This window comes from Triticum urartu, chromosome 5 (genome assembly GCF_003073215.2).
Source record: "Triticum urartu cultivar G1812 chromosome 5, Tu2.1, whole genome shotgun sequence".
NCBI lineage: Eukaryota > Viridiplantae > Streptophyta > Magnoliopsida > Poales > Poaceae > Triticum > Triticum urartu.
The window spans coordinates 490,617,494-490,637,075 of record NC_053026.1 but is presented as its reverse complement, the minus strand read 5'-3'; the positions used below and the strand labels follow the sequence as shown (position 1 = coordinate 490,637,075).

Below are 19,582 nucleotides of genomic sequence, written 5' to 3'. Positions count from 1 at the left end.
ACGGTTTTCCAACTCGGCCGGGGAGTCGGGCTGAGCAATTGAGGATTTGAGGAAGCCAGACTTGGCGGAGAGATCCAGGGAGATGGGGCTCAAGGGGAACAAGCGCTTCGGCGGCGGCGGCGGCGGCGGCCAGCCGCCGGCCAAGCGCCAGGCGGCCGGGAAGGACGGCCCCGCCGAGGAAACCGACGACGGCATCGTCGTCGCGCAGGTGTTGTTTCCGTACTCCCGACCAACCTACCGCTCGCTCTCAAAAGGCAGATCCCTAAAACCCTAGACCCGTGGATTTATTTTTTTTCATTCTTCCCTTCAGATATCGAAGAACAAGAGGGTGGCTGTGAGGAGCTGGAACGGCAAGGTGATGGTCGACATGCGCGAGTTCTACGAAAAGGACGGCAAGAGCCTCCCGACCCGCAAAGGTATCCTGGCATTTCTTTCTTGTTCCGTAGTACAGTACGCATGTTCGAGTTCGAAACCTGAATGTTTGCCTGTGCACTTGCGTATTGTATTATTACCCTGCTGTAATCCATGTGGATCTGAAATATGTTATTATCTGAATGTCAGCACATTGCATTTCTTTTGCCTACGTGGAAGGTGGGCATATGTTAAATCTTGGGGACACCTGATGCATCTAGTGGTCAACTACATACATGTGGCCCGTAATTGCTTTTTGTATTGTCCGTGCTTGGTAATGGCACTCTGTTAAGTGTAAAGCACTCTATTAAGTGAATGCTTTATGAATGAGCCAGGAGGAAGTGCAATAACAAATTCTTCCCTTTAGCAATTAGTTTGGTTACACCAATGAAGGGTCTTCAGCCTTGATATGACTTCCCCACCCACTAACATTATAATGGATGGATGTCCATATCTTGAAACAGGCATACAAAAATGAGCATCCTTGTGTTTTGCACACTATGTTGTAAGCTCAAGCAGGTGATGAACATGACATTCTGCAAAATACTTATTGTAGCTGTAGGTAGAGACTACCCCCATTTAATCCGCGTCTTACATCTTGACGTTAATCCTTGACTACCTTTTGTCTATGCACTTCTTGGATCAGTTGAAAATGCAATATTTGGTCAAATGATGAAGCAGGGGTTCATACTTCTGATCACAGATATTTCATTACCCTAGTTGATAGATATAAATGAGTTAAGTTCTTAGATTTTTTGAGAGTATAATAAACGTCTGAATGTGTACCTATGCAACTGACTTCATTTTTAAACCCAGAATACCGTTCTATGTTCTACTCATTCAGTATCATTGAATACCAGTTGCCAGAAATGATTATCTTAAGTGTGGGTGCATTCTATTGGAATCTGGACGTACACATGCTGGCATTTTTTTTTTTTGCTTATTTCCCTCAAGCTCAAGTACTATCTGTAATGTTTTCAGTTTAAAAGAATGTACTATCTGTTATAATTGTTCAAGATGATGCTATAGCTTTTCGGCTTATTATTTCATTTTCCTTTTTTCAGGTATATCACTTTCAATGGATCAGGTAAGATGCATTTCAAGATCTATTTGTATCCTATACGCATAAAGCAAATCTGTTACCCTGAGAAGATAGATCATGATCTGTCTGAAATGTGAATGATACATTAGAATATCTAGTAGGCGGCGTGAAAATTTCTTGGCAAGCTTTGACATCCTTTTTTTTAGCATGAAGACACGTCAGAGGATACTCCTACCTTAAAGCCGAATAATTTTAGTTTCAGTGCCCATCTCTCATGCTGTCTGTTACAGGAACATGATCACAAGTACCTTAATATGTTAAATTTGTGTGCACGTAACGTCAAGTTCGGGCCTATTGCCACATACGTACATGCCATGATTGTCTTTGTTGGCTGTGATCGACTTGCTGTATAGGTGGTACTCTGGTAGCAACCAACTATTGTGTGATCTTTTACTTGGGTTTGCAGCAACAAACCATCACTTCCTTCCTATAACAGCTCACTAGTTTTTTACATGTGCAGTGGAAGATACTGAGGGACAACATCGAAGCTATAGACGAGGCCATCAAGGAGAACACTTGATCGGAAAAGCGGCTAAGGAGATATTGCTGGGCAAAGTTTCGCTCATTTGCTGCTTAAGTATGCTGGTAGTCTAGTGCTGTTTTTAGTCACACCTTACCTGGAATGTTGCACTTATGGTGGACTGTAACTATTGTTGTCGTGAAGGTGACCTAATGCTAATGGTAGAATGGTTTTAGGGGATACACCCGGACACTGACCGGGTGCGTCGGTGGACGTTTGAGGGGTCAGATTTGTGCATCGTGGTTGTAGATGTAGTAGGGTATCATTCCGTTAGCCCCTACCTGGTAGGAATCGGGTCCAAATCCCAGTTGAATCTTATGGTTTCGCCCTGGCTGGGGTTTGATCCTGGTCCACCTTGTGCATCGGTTAAACCTGGTCAGGATATATCCCTGGCATAACCCATTCCAAATCCCTGTGTTCCACTGTGTTAAAATCATCTTGTCATGCTATCAACATGTGTATTAGTTCCCCTTTTCCTTTTCTTGTACTGTTTCGTGGGGTTGGAGAAGATAATTTTACCCTGGTGGAACTTTGATGTGGATGGAGAATTATTAATCATAAGTAGGCGAAAGGTGGGCACATGATCTTCTGTTAGGTCAGACAGCATGTGTATTAGTACGGTTAGGACATGAAATACCCGTTGAGACATGCAGTAACAAGCCTATTGAATAAAGGGAGCCCACCTCTAAGGGCATCCCTTTACATAAGGGACAAAGCAGTGATTTAGCTGAACACTTAGGTGAGACCACAGAACCAAGTGCCAAGCAATGGTTATTTGCTATGATCGAAACACGGAAACACTATCACATGCTGCCTTCGTTTGGATGGTGGTCACTCTTTGGACGTTGTGGTGGGCGAGAAGAAAGGCAATTCATGAACAGATTTTCCAAAGCCCATCAGCTACTCACCAATTCATTGCACGTTTCATGGCTGATCTGGAACTTTTGCCAAAGAAGATTGTCCAGCAGCGACGTACACCAGCGAACGTACCCACAAAACCTAAGGCGCCTCCCTAGAGTTTCTCCAAGATCCATGTGGACGCTAGGATATTGAGAAATCATGTCCGGGGAGCGGTGGCGGCTGTATGTCGCGACGAGGACAGCAACTTCATTGGAAGCTCGGCCTTGGTTATTGCAGGAATAGTGGATGTCGTGACACTCGAGGCCATAGCGTGTCGGGAATGTTTAGCACTCGCCGATGACTTGCTTCTGAACAACTTCATCACCACCTCTAACTCAAAGCAAGTGGTCAATGACATTGCCAAGCATGCCCGGGAGGGTATGGAGCGATTATCTCGGAGATTAACCGAAGAGCTACATCTTTTAATTGTATTTTCTCTTTTGAAGGTAGAGCATCTAACATGGATGCGGATAGATTAGCCAAGTTTACACATTCTCTTGGTCAGGGCGAAATGTCTGGACCAAAATCCAGCCGAGAGAGGGGACAAAGGGGGCAACCCCATGATACGATTTGTATTCCACACCATGCGGATTTTGAGCAATAAAAGCTTGGTTTAGCTCCTAAAAAACAGGGACAGAGCAGTAAAAGACATACAACTCTTAACCTTATCTAGTCCAGTCTCTTGCGAATCACCATTCTGTTATCTTACTACTGTTAGCCCAAAGCCTACCTCTTTCTCCTCTTTTTCCCTCATTTCTCTTCTCGTTCAATCAATCCAAATCAGAAGTGAAAGTTTGAGAAGGCGGTTAATTCCTTGTGGTTGGACAGTGATAAGTGCACTAGATGTGTGCTTCGAGTGAAGGGGAAGCTACCGTGAAACCTAGAGCAGAGGTTCTAACAATGATCGGTATCTTTCATCCATCTGGAGTTGCCACAATCATTGGTATCTTTCATCCATCCGGAGTTGCCACAATCATTGGTATCTTTCATCCATCCGGAGTTGCCACTCTCATAATTAGGAAGTGGTAATGTGGATCAGCACCATGCAGACATGCCTTTGAGAAAGGAAAAGAAAAGGGGCAACAAAGACAGTCATAAAAGGTACCACGTCACTCCATAGAGGAAACCAAGAAAAATATAACCTTAGCACATAAGCATAGTGGAAAAGCTAACCTAGAAAAAGCTACGATAAGCATTTCCTAGATCTTGAGGTAAGCTTAGGAATGAATCCTGAAAGCAAACAGGAGGAATGCAGGAAGCAACTCACACCATTTAGCCATATTATGGAAGCCATTTCGCACATTAACCATTCTGCCCTCCTTGGATGGGAAACCTTAGAGGAAGGCCAAGCGAGAAATAAACAATTCGAGAAAGACAATAATGTAGGAATTACAATGATCTCAAAATCAAATTTGTGCTAGTGGTTCGAATCCACAACAGAACAATGAATGAATGGCGGGCGGATTGGGTCGAGCAAACAGTTCGATAAGAGAAGAACAACCTATGGCTTAGAAACGATGAGCATTCATATGAAATCCATGGGTTGATTCTTAAGATGATCCGCTCCCGAGACATACTATTTGAACAAAAAATTGCTTTCCCAACTGGAGCAGGAACCTTTCTACTAAATAGGAGGGATATGGAAGAAGAGATAAATGACAACTATCTCCAGAGAATTGAAAAGAGGTGTGCGAACTATGTTATTGAATCGGCCATGAAAACCTAAAATGAAGTAGTTTTTTTAAGATAAGTATGTATTGGAGGCTTATTTCCCAATAAGTCAATAGCTATCCTTCGCTATTGGGGGCTAGGTCACTCTATGAGATAAGTTTCATGTATGCTTTGAAGCAGTTAACTCCCTTTTAGGAGTGATCATTTTTTTTAGACCATGACCGGTCTAGAATCTCTCTCATTGAGCATCTCTTTTGCGCCCGCTTTCTTCTTGATTTATTGCAGCAGCTAGAAAACCTTTTTCCAAATTCGATTATAGTTGATGATGTTTCAAGAAATTCCATCCATTTCATCGCCAAGAATAAATACCAGTCCTGTAAATCTCTATGACAATCTCTGATTTAGTTTAGTTGATCTTTTTCTATTATGAAAAGCAAGAAAACACCTATTTCTTACTTCCTTCCCTAAAAAAAACTATTCCTTACTTCCCCTACCGGCCCTACCTACATCACCTGAACAGTGTAATAGACAAGAACACAGTCACTGAAGACTTCTTGCCGTGGATGAAGACGCTCTGTTCCACATTAGCGGATGGTGCGAGACTGGGCTGCATGTTGGTTCAGAGTTCAGCTTGACAGTTTCATACGGAGTACATCCTTGGCCCAGTAGAGTACATACATGTTCATGGAAAGTAAAAGCAGATAGAAATTAAGGCGCTGCCATCAAGCAAGTTAATTTATACTGTCAGCTGTCACAAACTCGACCAGGAACATGCCTCCTAACTTGTGAGCAATATGAAGAAATCGAGAGCCAATGCCATATCTATTCATTATCACAGCAAGATATACAAATCGGAGCAGATGTTAATAATACAGCACTCCAAACAAACATAAAATTCCCTCAAGATCCCTCCCTGAAGGGAATGTGTGAGTCTAGAGTACAACGTAATCTGGACTGCTCCCAGGCATGATCAACAGCCGCATAGTCCTCCTAGCTGGCGAGATAGCCAAGCGAGCTCTTGAACATCGCATGCCACATGTATGCCCTGGAGAGGACCGTCTCGGAGCTCGTGGCGCGTGCCCAGTTCCTGGTCGGGAGGTGCTGGAGGAACATGACCATCTCTTGAAAATCAGCTTCTGTAGCTTCTCTGACAAGCATTATTGAGGTGCATATGCCACTCTCTTCTCCAGGCAAGAATAAGTTGCACCTGAACAGCGCCAGCAGTCACTGCAGGTGGTAACCGGAGCAGAAAAATAAACGTTAACAGGTGCAGAAAAGACGTGATGGGGTTCCCATGAGGCCATGACTAGCTTGTGTTCTTTCCACAGGAGGACATGAAGCTGCCATAGATAGCCTCACAAGTGACAGAGAAGGTACTATTGTCGACATCAAGGCAGATCCTTCCGTCCGGTGAAGAGTGTACATTTGGCTTCAAAATTTGTCCACAAAAGAGTGTATTTCTATCTTTCCAATGCACTTTAAAGTAGAAAAAATACTTCTCTCTCATCACACGGTAATCAAGACCAATAACAATCTACACATGGTCTTCTTAATTTCTACATGCACTTAGCTCATTGGGGGTTGGGTAATTAAAGAGGAGAGAGATGGTGGCTTGCAACTCCGGCTATGTCTTTTAAGCATAGCCAGTCCCAAGCCCGGGTAAAGGAGGAGGGTTGTGATAGGCTTGGCGAGCCAACGTAAAAACTAGCCAACCCCATGGGTATGAAACCCATTTGAGCGAGAGTAGTACTAGGATGGGTGACCTACTGGGAAGTCCTCGTGAAAAGGTTTCATATATAAGGGTTGTGATAGGCTTGGCGAGCCAACGTAAAAACTAGCCAGTCCTTTGGGTATGAAACTCATTTGGGCGAGAGTAGTACTAGGATGGGTGACCTCCTGGGAAGTCCTCGTGAAAGGGTTTCATATCTAGCCTACCCCAACTTGTTTGGGACAAAAGGCTTAGAAGAAGAAGAAGAAGAAGAGAGACGGTGGCTTGCATCTTTCCAATGCATTTTTTACTTCACTCCATAATTTGTCCTAAAATCTCTAGATGTACACTCTTCACCGGACAGATGGAGTACACCAGTACGAGACATTAGTATCTTACCAAGAGTGCATAGATCTGGCTTGTCCGGGGTGTAACTCATGGAGCAACCATTTCACTCCATGAAGCTGAAACCCAGCTCTTTCTTCGCTCCCTTGTCCACCATCATCTGCCGAATGGCTCTTGCATCTTCCCATCGACCATTGACTGCATACAAGTTGAAGAGAACAGCATAACGACCACCATGTTGTGGCTCTAGCTCAATGAGCCGCTTCCCAACCCGTTCGCCGACAGTAATATCATTATGCATCCGGCATGACGACATCAGCGCACCCCATTGCGACGCATGTGGCTCCATTGGCATATCCAACAAGACAGCCTCAGCCTCCTCAACGCGTCCTGCACGCCCAAGGAGATCAGCTAGGCACCCATAGTGCTCTCTCTGTGGCTCGATCCCGTGCTGCCGCATCGACTGGAAAATTTTCCTCCCTTCGTCCAGACGACCTGTGTGGGTGCACGCGCACAAAGCGGCAACAAAGGTTGACTGATTTGGCACAAAACCTTTTTCGTGCATCCTTTGGAACAATTCAAGAGCACGCTTGCCATGGCCATTCATCGCAAGCCCCCCGATCATCGAATTCCACAGCACGACGTCACGGCAGCGAACAGAGTCAAAAGCACGCCACGCCTCCTCCATGCACCCGCACTTGCAGTACATGTCCACCAGGGCGGTCTCGGCCATGACATTCCTCTGCGTCCCTGCAAACCCCTCTGTTTGCATATACCGATGGACCCACCGACCCCTCTCGACGGCACCAAGATGAGCGCATGCCTTGAGCACGCTCACCAGCACCACCACATCCGGCTTGAAACCCTCCCCCATCATCCGATCAAACACCCGCAGCGCCTCGTCAAACTCCGCTGCACGCACAAGCACGTCGACCATGGCGCTCCAGGACACCAGGTTCCGCCCGGGCATTCTGCCGAACACCTCCCGCGCCGCTGCCAGGTCGCCGCTCTTGCCGTAGCCGGACACCATGGTGTTCCAGGAGGCGGCGTCCAGAGCGGCGCCCGAGTCGTCGAACACCCTGCGCGCGTGGGGCAGGAGGCCGAGGGCGCAGTAGAGCTTGAGGAGGGAGTTGGTGACGACGGGGTGCGCGAGCGCGCCGCACTTGAGCGCGTGCGCGTGGGCGACGGGCGCGGCCAGGCGGGTGCAACCGCCGGAGGCGGACGAGGCGAGGGCGGCGAGGAGGAGGGAGAAGGTGTAGGGGGTGGGCGGCGTGGCGGCGCGGATGCGGGAATAGAGGGCGAGCGAGGCGGCCGCGGGGGCGCCGCGGCGCGCGAGCTCGGCGTGGAGCGGGCAGCCGTGGGAGGGCGCTGCGGAGAAGAAGGCGACGGCAGCGAGTCTGCGGAGGCGGCGGGGCGCGGCAGCGAGCGGCCACCACGCCATTTGGTCTGGGGGCGTCACTGAGGTCACAACATGGTGGCCCCATGCATGAGGTGGTGGGCTAGGGTTCGAGGGTTCGAAATTTCAATGAAAGTTTCGAATTTTCGGTGGTTAACAGAAATTCAAAATATTTGTAATCCCAAAACTTCGAGACAGATTCAAGCATATTTAAATTTAATCAAAATCATTAAAAGTAAATGAATTTTGATACATCAAAATCTGAAATAATTTCCGAAAGTTTGCATACTTCTATGAGGTCTGGATATTTTCTCTGTTTTTGAAATTTAAAAACTTGATTTGTACTACCTATTAAGTCCCTGTTTGATTCATAAGTCTTAGGACTTTTTTTAGTCCCAACTTATAAGTCCCAAGTCCCTAAAAAATCCCTACCCGTTTGGTTCCTGGGACTTATAAGTCTCTATAAGACTATATTAAGTCCCTCCTTGAGAGTCTTATTTCATAAATCCCAAATGCCCACTTTAAGTCCCTATAAGTTTCTCTTGTTTGGTTTAGATGGGACTTATAGGGATTTATTTAAGTCCCTAGACCAATAAGTCCCTGGAAACAAACACCCTCTAAATCCGATGTCTAAGTCCTGCGACCCCTTTCACAGTTGCACCAAAACATCGAATTGGTTGGCTTGCTCAACCTCTCGAACCGGGACAAAACTTTTTGCAGATTTGGTGTGTGTGCGTGTGTGTTTTGTAGAATCCCAACTATTTCTTCTCATCAACAAATATCAGTGAAATGCACGCAACTAATGACCTCTCGAGTGCTCGAGTCCAGCAAAGGGATTATAATGGCGGCCAAACACTGTCATAGAAATCTTGATATCTTTGTTGCGGATGGACATTCTGTAATGTCTATAACACATTGCGCACGGTGTGACACTAGGCCTGCGTTTGCATGTTCAGACAAAGTAACAGTTTCAGAAAGTTTGGGCTATGAACTCTAAATAACTCAAACAAAATGCCAAAATGGCCATCAGATTTGAAAAGAATACGGTAATTGCATCAAAAACCAATGAGATATATTCATTATCATCGAGACGGTAGTTTCACAGCGAGATATACAAATCGGAGCAGATATTCATAATACAGCACTCAAAATAAACATGAAACTCCCCCATTGTTCCTCCGGGAAGGGTATATGTGAGTCTACATTACAACGGAAGCTGGACTGCTCCGCCGCCTGCTCCCAGGCATGATCAACAGCCGCTTAGTCCTCCTAGTTGGCAAGATGGCTGGGCGAGCTCTTGAACATGGTGTGCCACATGTACGCCCTGGAGAGGACCATCTCGAGCTCGTGGTGCGCCCAGTTCCTGGTCGGGAGGTGCTGGAGGAACATGACCATCTCCTGGAAATCCAGCTTCTGCAGCTTCTCCGACCACTGGGGAAGAAAGAGACAAAGGGAACATCACTCTGAATCCAAATCTTTAGTGGAAATCCGTAAGCTGGATTGCACACAATGAAAACAGGGTACATACTAGACAATCAGTACAGGGCAAGGAGTACTTTCACTTACTGTTAACAAAAAGCTAGCTGATATGTACACGAGAAAATCTGGTAGATAATCTCCTTCAGCAAGATACGTATCCCACAAGCGTGTCACGAGATGAAATGGAACCTGCAGCAGTATGAGGTATTAAGGGACATCAATGTAAACATCACATGGAAGCAACGCCCCTTGACTAGACTAACCTCACGTATCAGAAGACAATTGAACCAACGGAAGGCAAACTGAAGGAACTCCAACCCTTGTTCCTCTATGTGCTTCGATAAAGGTTCTGTATACATGGAAGATGTCACAGGACAATGTCAGTATTTTGAGTATCAGCCAAACTGATATCTATTACCAGGAAGGGAAGTCAAACTACCTTCTATACTTAATTGTTATAATAGGAAGGGAAGTCATATATGTCAATCGATAGAACGTTACCATCTATTCGGTGAACCAACTCTTTCAACCTGAATACAAGGCGTTGTATTCCAGGTTGTGCAAAGGTGTAATGGTCCTGCATGCCATCCAGAAACTTCGAGAGACACCAATAGCAGTCTGCTTCTATATTAGAAACGTCCTGCAAAGAAAGGTTCTCCATGGACCAAGTGTCCATATTGCCTTCTAAGTGCTCTGATAAGAACACAATCAAGAATGGTGTAACAAGGTCGTTTATTCCTTGGACGTAGCCACTTGCAGGGTGCCTGATGGCCCTGAAAATGAGACATTGTTGTGTTAGGAAATAGTGGAGAAAAGCAAAGAAGAATCATTATTCTGGCAGCATCAGAGGTCAAGTTTCATGAAAAACTCCACCCATCTGATCATTTTCCACCAGAATTCATCAAGCAGTGCAATGCCTAACTATGAGGTAAAAAAAGGCTAGTGCTTTTAGCAGAACCAATCAGAATGCATGTTCAAAAATATATATATAGGACAGTTTTATTGAAGAATCAAGATGAATCAGACAAGTGCAGTGCCTCACCAGGTATATAAAATGCGCTCCAAGGATTTCTGAATCTGAGGATCCTGGAAAAATGTAACATCCGGGACAGTTCTTGGGCAATCAACAGCAATCTACAAGACAGTGTGTGAGTAAAGATTGATGTATTCTATGAAAAATGGGCAGACCTGGTGATGCGAATTCAGGCCTGAAATGTTACCTGGCGAAGCATTGTAATCTCTTCATCAGAGCGTTCAGTATCCGGAATATCATAGTATTGAGAAACACACTCAACATACTCAAGTCTTTTCCTCGTTAAAACACCTTCTCTTCTATCCGCATTGGGTGGTGCATATCCCTGTAGCCAACTGTTATTAAATTCAATACTGAAACACCACACTAGAAAGAGGTCACATTATCTCACAATAAACATGTTATATGTCTACTCACCAAAAGAAGCCTCCATATGTTAGGTCGCATATAAGGTGGCACGCCACTCCAAGATAATTCACGCAATTTATCTACATAATCAAGTAGAACAGTGAGTGACAACTGAATTCTGTGGACAAGCTATGAAAATTAAACAGAAAAACAATATTGTATAAGTACACAACTACCGTAAAATCCAATCAGAATTAAACCTGAAACTAGAAAAATATGGTGCCCATTAACCAGTAAAGAATTAATAAACTAATTTATAATGCCACAAGTTCAGTAAATATAAAATTCAGATTTACTACCGTCTCAGTAATTCAGTATTACAAACAATTTTGCATGGTTAAAACTTTAAAACTGAGAAAATCACCTAAAGTGAGAAAAAATATCTGTCAGTGGAAACAACTCACCATATTTAGATTGTCACTCTGGTAAAATTTGCATTTTTTTTCATTTGGGTTGCAATCAAAATGACCAAATAGAAGCTACATATAAATAATAAATTTCCAAACCAGCAAATAAATTCAATGTTGATTTCAAAATTCAAATTCTGCACACTTAACAACTCTTGAATCAATCCTATATAGAAATTGTGCACACCTAATATAACAGCTGGCCTAGAGAGTTCATTTGTGAATTTGGTAATCCTTGCGGAATCTGTTGCTCTAGCCCCGGAAACTAAACCCTGGGCATCTGGTAATGAATTGACGCTACTTGTCGATGGTGAAATTGGTTTCTTAGAACTGATGTTGTCAGTCGTATTTCCAGATGCTTGCCCTTCTACCTGAACAAGTAGAATATCACCAATTACAATCTGGACTATCATATGTCACAAAGCAATGCCGAGAAATGACACATTACCTCCTGTGAGCCTTCATTTTGTTCATATTCATAGCGATCATTCTCAGAGCGTGGGGAGTATTCAGGAGGTGAAATTGGCTCGGATCTTCGGGTTAGCATAACCTTCCCAGGAAAGCTTCGTCCTTTGAGCATTCTGACAAAGAATTGGGTAAAAATAGCAACAAGCTCTTGCTATAAGGTTACAAGCAGACAGACTTTGCAATACTAGCAGACAGTAAGTGGTATATCTAATTATGATCATGGAGTAAAATTTAGACAGGAACACTATGTAAGTGGACAGAAGCCGTCGATGTTTAAACTAAAAATGTACTCCAAAAGGCTGAAATACTGATGTATTCCTATTTCATATATCAAACTCTATATTCCTAACTGTTAAATCATGATACTCCTTCTTTGTGAGGGGTGTACTATTGACTGCACTCATTCAGGGACTGACCCTTGCACGTTGCGGAGTGTCTGGTTGAAGCGCCATTCCGAGTTGTTGGGGCTTCCTCCGCCGCCGCCACCGCCGCTACTCATTGCCGGGAGTGGCGGTGGAGAGCAACCGATCAGGGGTTGCTCTTCGCCGGATCTTGTTGCCTAGCCCCCGATTCGGCCCTGCATGCACTCGCTGCTCATTCCCCGAAGTATCCACATCTATATGCGCCGGAGCAACCACGTGCCAAGCAGCTTAGGGCCACGTACCTCGAAGCGCAACCAGTGGCGATCGCCGCGTGCCCGCTGCGGCAGCGCGGCAGGAAGTCCGGGCAGCAGGTCGCCGGCGCGGTCCAGCGCTCGCGGGCGCGAGCCCCAAGAACCGTGCGACGGAGCTTCGGGGCCGCGGATCGGCCGGCCACTCCAACCCAACCCTACCCGCAATGCGGATCGCCGAAATCAGTGAGCAGCACCGGGCGGGGAGACGGGTAGAGGAGGTCCCGCGGATAGCGCGGCGGCAGCGCGGGGAAGCGGCCGGGGAGGAGGCGGCGCAGTATAAGTTTTTTTTTTCTTGGACGGGAATGGGGATCTGAGGAACGAGGTGGGAGTGGGGATCGCTGGGCGAGGAGACGAGAGGTGGGAGACGACAACGGGTGAGGTGGCACGCCCGCGCCAACGGCCGGATGGATGACACCTGGCCTAATGGACGGGTGAGATTCTCCTGTGGTGCTGTGTCACTGTAGCGTATCGGAGGTCTCGGTAACAAAGGGATTTTTGTGGGGAAAAAGACATACAGTATTGTTTCTTAAAAATTGGAACCAAGTCATCCAAAAATATTGAACACATTGTTTCTTAAAATTCTGAGGCAACATGGTCATCCACGCATATGTACATGAAACATCAATGATTAAATCGTCATAGGCGTCTAGCTAATCCCGCGAAGTCTTTCACTAAGGAAAGAAATTCTTTTTAAAGAAGACAAACAAGACGTCAAATATGATACTTCCTCCGATTCATGTTTGCTGTTTTATTACAACTTTAAAATATATGATTCCTGATAGGTTATGGTACCTTAACCAAATAGCCAACGGTTCTTACATTATGGTTTTACTTAACTTCGGATGTGTGATTGCCAAACAGGGAATGGAAACGTAGACTAGTTATATGATGAGTTGCATGGATAAGAAAAAATGGGTAGTAGGTGGAGCATGCAACTGAAAAGTAGGGGAAATGATTTTATGAGGTGACATGTGTGATGGGATGGCATGTGTGTATGTTGGGAGAAATAAAAGTAGTGTGGATAAACTATTTAGATATAAATACACGATGCGTTGCTGCGAAAATTTATAACGAAGAAATTGTAAAAAGAAACATATGAGAATAATACGATGCCACAGTTTCACCATATAAACATTAATAAACCTAAAGATAAATAGAAGATGGATGCGTGTTATATTCCTTTTTGACATCCAGGCACAATTATTTGTTGTTGAAAAAATTAAAAATATTAAATATTAATATGTGAAAGACATGCATATGCTTAATGATGTGAGTGACGTGTATGCAGGGCAGAGCTACATGGGGACAAACCTAGGTTGTGGCCCGCCCAACCCACCAGAAAACACTACCCAAAAGGCCTACCAAGCTAGCATAGCCAATTTTATTTTATTTTGCTCTCCTTCGGCCTAGACTGCCCAAATTTGTGACAATAGCTCTGACTCTGCTTGTATGTGCATTTAAGTGGGGTCGTTTACTTAGATATATAGAGTAGGATATAATATGGTTGATGGCCAAATTATGTAACCGAGACAAGCAACAAGAAACGTGACGAAAAATATTGATCGTCATTGGTTGCACTGTTGACAAAGTTTGATAGTGTTGTATCTTCTATTATATTTTGGGAATGGTGTAATGTTTGACATTTGTAAGATGTTGCTGAGAACTACAGAACTGTTGAGTGAAACTAAATTGTTTTCAAGTAACATGTACTCATAAGCGAATACGCGTCTAGTCATGCCGCATTTATTTTGAGGTCCACTTTATTATTACTTTAGGTGATTATATTGTTAGTGTTTGTTGAACGTTATGCAATGTTTTCTTTAACTTATGTGGGCTTTTAGATGTACTGAGCTTCGAGTTTTCCTTCATGATGGTGGCATCCTGCTAAAATCTAAGAATATTCTTGAATTTCAAGGCAAGATGGGAAACCATACAAATAAACCAAGTGCTGGCTCACACACCTATACATAGTGACCATCACCAGCATTGGCCAAAAAAGAGGCAACCCAACCCACCCGACAGACTAATCCGACAAAAAGGACTCACACTCAGGATGAAAAGAACCAACACCATTCGAACCGATGATAACACATAAGACCGCCCAAACACACACTAGAACAGCAGAGCCCCACAATCTTCACTTACACATCCCTAGTGCCACAATGAATGCAACAACCAAAGCAACATCAAGTAAAAGACAGAAGGATGAAATTAAGTCATCGAACGGAGCCGAGGAAGACTAGCGTGCACCCAACAGTCAAATGGACCCCTTCCCTTAGCAAGTTGAATGAAGGAGGGTGACACAGAGCAGAGGACAACCACCAGCGCAACGAATCCTTCCCCTCACAAATCAACCGGCACCCCCTCTCGGTCACACCCACAGCGCCACCAAAAATCAAGAGAGAAATCAATGTATCCTCGTTCGCCCATGCATCGATCACAGTACGAAGCCCCCTACCCCCTCAACGGTACACACCACACAAGCATGGACTAATGCCCTAGAAAAACAAAGGTCATCTGATAACTGCATCCCATGTGGTACGCTAGCCTCGATGCACAAGAGGGTTCCCTCTGTAGGAAGCTTAATAGTTGTAAATACGAGTTCACCTTAGAGGGTATTCTATCCTTTTTTAAAAAGATGGAAAATGGGTCGCATAAAGTCGAAGAAGGAGCGTATGTCTGTCCTGGACTTTGTGCGGTCAGCGTACAAGCTACTAGTTGAGAATGTGTTGGATGATAAAGCTATAACCAGCTGCTCCGTTGCTGCCCGGGGCAGGGTTTGGAAAGCATTGTGGAAACTCAAATGTTTTGTCGAAAGTCAACATTTTTTTGTTGGCGGGTACTGAAGAACATGCTTCCTTGTTTTGAACCCACGCGTTGTCATATTGCAAAAAACTCAAAGTGCACACTCTACGGATACACAAATGAAAGTCTTTATCATGCGATGATCACTTTGTGGCCATACAAAACAGTTCGAGGAGGCGCTTCTGCAGCAGAGTGGCATGAAGCTCCCACGGCCGCATCATGCGATGGGGGTTGGGGATGTTCTTGCCTTGGACCTAGTCAAGAAAGAAGATGTTGGGGTGTTTGTTACCATGATGTGATGCATTGGTTAACCAAGAACAAGTTCACTCGTGGGGAAGAAGGCTTCCAGCCGATGCGATCTATTGCACTGGTTGATGAGATCATGGCGACCCTTGATCTCCCTCCGTGTCAGAACGATCCAGGAGGGAGTCGCCAACACCACTGCTGGCCACCTCTACTAGAAGGTTGGGTTACAGTCAATGTTGACGGTGCCCTTGACATCCGGAACCAAGTGTTTGGCTCAGGCCATGTCATTAGGGACCACCTTTGTACCTTTATTGATGCATGTATGAGTCAACATAAGGACATCAGTGATTCGTTCATTAGTGAGCTCTTTGCTTGCCGGGATGGTATTGATGCAGTTATCAGAATGGGAGATCAACAAGCCATCATGTACATAGATGATAACCCACAAGTATAGGGGATCGCAACAGTTTTCGAGGGTAGAGTATTCAACCCAAATTTATTGATTCGACACAAGGGGAGCCAAAGAATATTCTCAAGTATTAACAGTTGAGTTGTCAATTCAACCGCACCTGAAAGACTTAATATATGCAGCAAAGTATTTAGTAGCAAAGTAATATGGAAGTAACGGTAACGGTGGCAAAAGTAACAGTATTGGTTTTGTAGTGATTGTGACAGTGGCAACGGAAAAGTAACTAAGCAAAGATCAATATGTGAAAAGCTCATAGGCAATGGATCAGTGATGGATAATTATGTCGGATGCGATTCCTCATGCAACAGTTATAACATAGGGTGACATAGAACTAGCTCCAGTTCATCAATGTAATGTAGGCATGTATTCCGAATATAGTCATACGTGCTTATGGAAAAGAACTTGCATGGCATCTTTTGTCCTACCCTCCCGTGGCAGCGGGGTCCTATTGGAAACTAAGGGATATTAAGGCCTCCTTTTAATAGAGCACCGGACCAAAGCATTAACACTTAGTGAATACATGAACTCCTCAAACTACGGTCATCACCGGGAGTGGTCCCGATTATTGTCACTTCGGGGTTATAACACATAGTAGGTGACTATTGACTTGCAAAATAGGATCAAGAACTCACATATATTCATAAAAACATAATAGGTTCAGATCTGAAATCATGGCACTCAGGCCCTAGTGACAAGCATTAAGCATAGCAAAGTCATAGCAACATCAATCTCAGAACATAATGGATACTAGGGATCAAACCCTAACAAAACTAACTCGATTACATGATAAATCTCATCCAACCCATCACCGTCCAACAAGCCTACGATGGAATTACTCACGCATGGTGGTGAGCATCATGAAATTGGTGATGGAGGAAGGTTGATGATGACGATGGCGATGGATTCCCCTCTCCGGAGCCCCGAACGGACTCTAGATCAGCCCTTTCGAGAGAGATTAGGGCTTGGTGGCGGCTCCGTATCATAAAACGCGATTGAGGGAGTCCTGGACTAAGGGGTCCTCGGGTGTCCGGCCTGTTATCCATGGGCCGGACTGATGGGCTGTGAAGACATGAAGGCCGAAGACTGTATCCGTGTCCGGATTGGACTCTCCTTGGCGTGGAAGGCAAGCTTGGCAACCGACTATGAAGATTCCTTCTTATGTAAGCGACTCTATGTAAACCCTAGATCCCCTCGGTGTCTATATAAACCGGAGGGGTTAGTCCCGAAAGGATGGATTCATTACCATAGTCATATAGGCTAGGCTTCTAGGGTTTAGCCATCACGATCTCGCGGTAGATCAACTCTTGTAACACTCATATTCATCAATATCAATCAAGCAGGACGTAGGGTATTACCTTCATAGAGAGGGCCCGAACCTGGGTAAACATCATGTCCCTTGTCTCCTGTTACCATCGATCCTAGACGCACAGTTCGGGACCCCCTACCCGAGATCCGCCGGTTTGACACCGACATTGGTGCTTTCATTGAGAGTTCCACTGTGCCATCGACGAAGGGTTCGATGGCCCCTTCAATCGTCTATAGCGACGTTGTCCAAGGAGAAACCTTCCTCCCCAGACAGATTTTTGTGTTTGGCGGCTTCGTACTGCGGGCCAACTCGGTTGGCCATCTGGAGCAGATCGATAGCTACGCCCTTGGCCACCAGGTCAGATTTGGAAGCTTGAACTATGTTGCGGATATCCGTGGAGACTTGATCTTCAATGGATTTCAGACCGCAGCGATCGCTCCCCCTCGCCCCGATCAACATGACTTAAATCTGTCATCGGATCACATCCAGGAGATGGTCCCTATCGCTGCAACGGCCTTAGAACCGGAGCAGATCATGTCATACGAGGCCACAGAGTCCGCGGCGTTGGAGCCACACACGGACTCGGCACCCCGCAATATTCTCGTCAATGGAACTCCGGATTCGTCTCCGGCTATAAGTCCCAGACCGGGTACGCCTGCGGACACCGAGCTGGATCGGTTATCGATTTTCGAATTTAGCGCCACAGACATCTTCCAGCACTCACCTTTGGGTGATGTGCTAAACTCTTTAAAGAACTTGTCCTTGGAAAAGGACTCACAGACGAACTATGTTCGGTTCGAACTAGAGGCTGACAATGGAGAATTTTGCTTCCCACCCGCCACCCACTTCATAGCCACTGTCGAGGACTTAAGTAACATGCCCGCTTCTGGCTCCGAAGACATTGACGGTATAGACGACGATGTCGATAAGGGGCAAGGCCAAGACCCGCCAGTCATCAGGCATGGGACGGCCACCCCTTCACATGACGTGTACATGATCGATACACTTAAAAAGCCTCACGGCAAGGACAAGGGAGATCCAGTTAAAACTCCTGAGACACAGCCTAAGCTCCGGTGCCCCAAGTCATGTCGCAGCAACATAGGCACTGGAGAAAATAGCACTTCGGACAGTGCCGAAAGCAATGAAGACACTGTGGGAACAATATCCGAGCAGGAAGAACAGGAAAATGGGCAAGCCAGCTGAAAGGATCGATATGGTTGACTAGAGGGGGGGTGAATAGGCAACTAACAATTTTTAGCTTTTCTTTAACAATTTAAACTTTGCATCAAAGTAGGTTGTCTAGATATGCAACTAGGTGAGCAACCTATATGATGCAACGAGGATAGGTACACAAGCAAGCAAGAGATATGAAACAAGTAAGCTTGCTCAAATAAAGGCACGAGATAACCAAGAGTGGAGACGGTGGAGACGAGGATGTGTTGCCGAAGTTCCTTCCCTTTGAGAGGAAGTATGTCTCCGTTGGAGCGGTGTGGAGGCACAATGCTCCCCAAGAAGCCACTAGGGCCACTGTATTCTCCTCACGCCCTCACACAATGCGAGATGCCGTGATTCCACTATTGGTGCCCTTGAAGGCGGCGACCGAACCTTTACAAACAAGGTTGGGGCTCTCTCCACAACTTAATTGGAGGCTCCCAACAAAAACCACGAAGCTTCACCACAATGGAATATGGCTCCGAGGTGACCTCAACCGTCTAGGGTGCTCAAACACCCAAGAGTAACAAAATCCACACAAGAAAGTATGGGGGAAGCAAATATCCTTTGGTGGAAGTGTAGATCTAGGTCTCCTCCTTCAATCCCTAGCAAATCAACAAGTTTGAGTGGCTAGAGAGAGAGATCAGGCAAGAGAGCTTGAAGGGCATTAATGGTGGAGTGAGAGAGGTCAAAGGTAGGAGTGGTAGGTGGGAGAATCCCCCTTAAATAGTCACCCCACATTTCCAACCGTTACTGCGTTTTTTTTGCACTGCAGCGGTACAACCGGTCCTCGTCCCGGTACAACCGGGACTCACGGTGTAACTGCAGAACCCTACCAAGCGGTACAACCGGACAGGCGGGCGGTAGTACTGGCTAAGAAAAATAACCAGACTAATCGCCTGGCTACCGCACAACCGCCGCATCAAAACAGGAGCTTGACCGGTACTTGGGCGGTGCCTAGCCGGAACAACCGCATGGCCTTGAGCTCTTGGGCGGCTAAGTACTGAGCGGAAGAACCGCTCA

General features: G+C 45.6%; 3 protein-coding genes across 4 annotated transcripts; 1 reads left to right on the top strand and 2 right to left on the bottom strand.

Annotated features, from left to right (window-relative positions):
• Window positions 1-2,486, top strand: LOC125510063 (RNA polymerase II transcriptional coactivator KIWI-like). 2 transcript variants are annotated; one of them, XM_048675153.1, is made up of 4 exons: window positions 1-208; window positions 311-416; window positions 1,476-1,498; window positions 1,974-2,486. In XM_048675153.1, the coding sequence occupies exons 1-4, from the start codon at window positions 83-85 to the stop codon at window positions 2,031-2,033; spliced, it is 315 nt and encodes a 104-aa protein (XP_048531110.1). In that variant the 5' UTR covers window positions 1-82; the 3' UTR covers window positions 2,034-2,486. The 2 variants fall into 2 exon arrangements, with proteins under 2 accessions (XP_048531110.1, XP_048531109.1); XM_048675152.1 differs by lacking the exon at window positions 1,476-1,498.
• Window positions 2,487-5,410: 2,924 nt separating this feature from the next.
• On the bottom strand, window positions 5,411-8,152 carry LOC125510062 (pentatricopeptide repeat-containing protein At1g05750, chloroplastic-like). Its single transcript, XM_048675151.1, has 2 exons — window positions 6,712-8,152; window positions 5,411-5,831 (listed from the first exon to the last, which is right to left on the bottom strand). Exon 1 carries the CDS (start codon window positions 8,096-8,098, stop codon window positions 6,764-6,766), a length of 1,335 nt encoding a protein of 444 aa, XP_048531108.1. The 5' UTR covers window positions 8,099-8,152; the 3' UTR covers window positions 5,411-5,831; window positions 6,712-6,763.
• A 951-nt stretch (window positions 8,153-9,103) lies between these two features.
• On the bottom strand, window positions 9,104-12,864 carry LOC125510061 (GTPase-activating protein gyp1). The gene is made up of 11 exons (XM_048675150.1): window positions 12,513-12,864; window positions 12,265-12,425; window positions 11,829-11,961; window positions 11,568-11,751; window positions 10,983-11,053; window positions 10,753-10,890; window positions 10,575-10,666; window positions 10,034-10,305; window positions 9,796-9,881; window positions 9,620-9,721; window positions 9,104-9,484 (listed from the first exon to the last, which is right to left on the bottom strand). The coding sequence occupies exons 2-11, from the start codon at window positions 12,345-12,347 to the stop codon at window positions 9,323-9,325; spliced, it is 1,323 nt and encodes a 440-aa protein (XP_048531107.1). The 5' UTR covers window positions 12,348-12,425; window positions 12,513-12,864; the 3' UTR covers window positions 9,104-9,322.
• Between the last annotated feature and the right edge of the window lie 6,718 nt (window positions 12,865-19,582).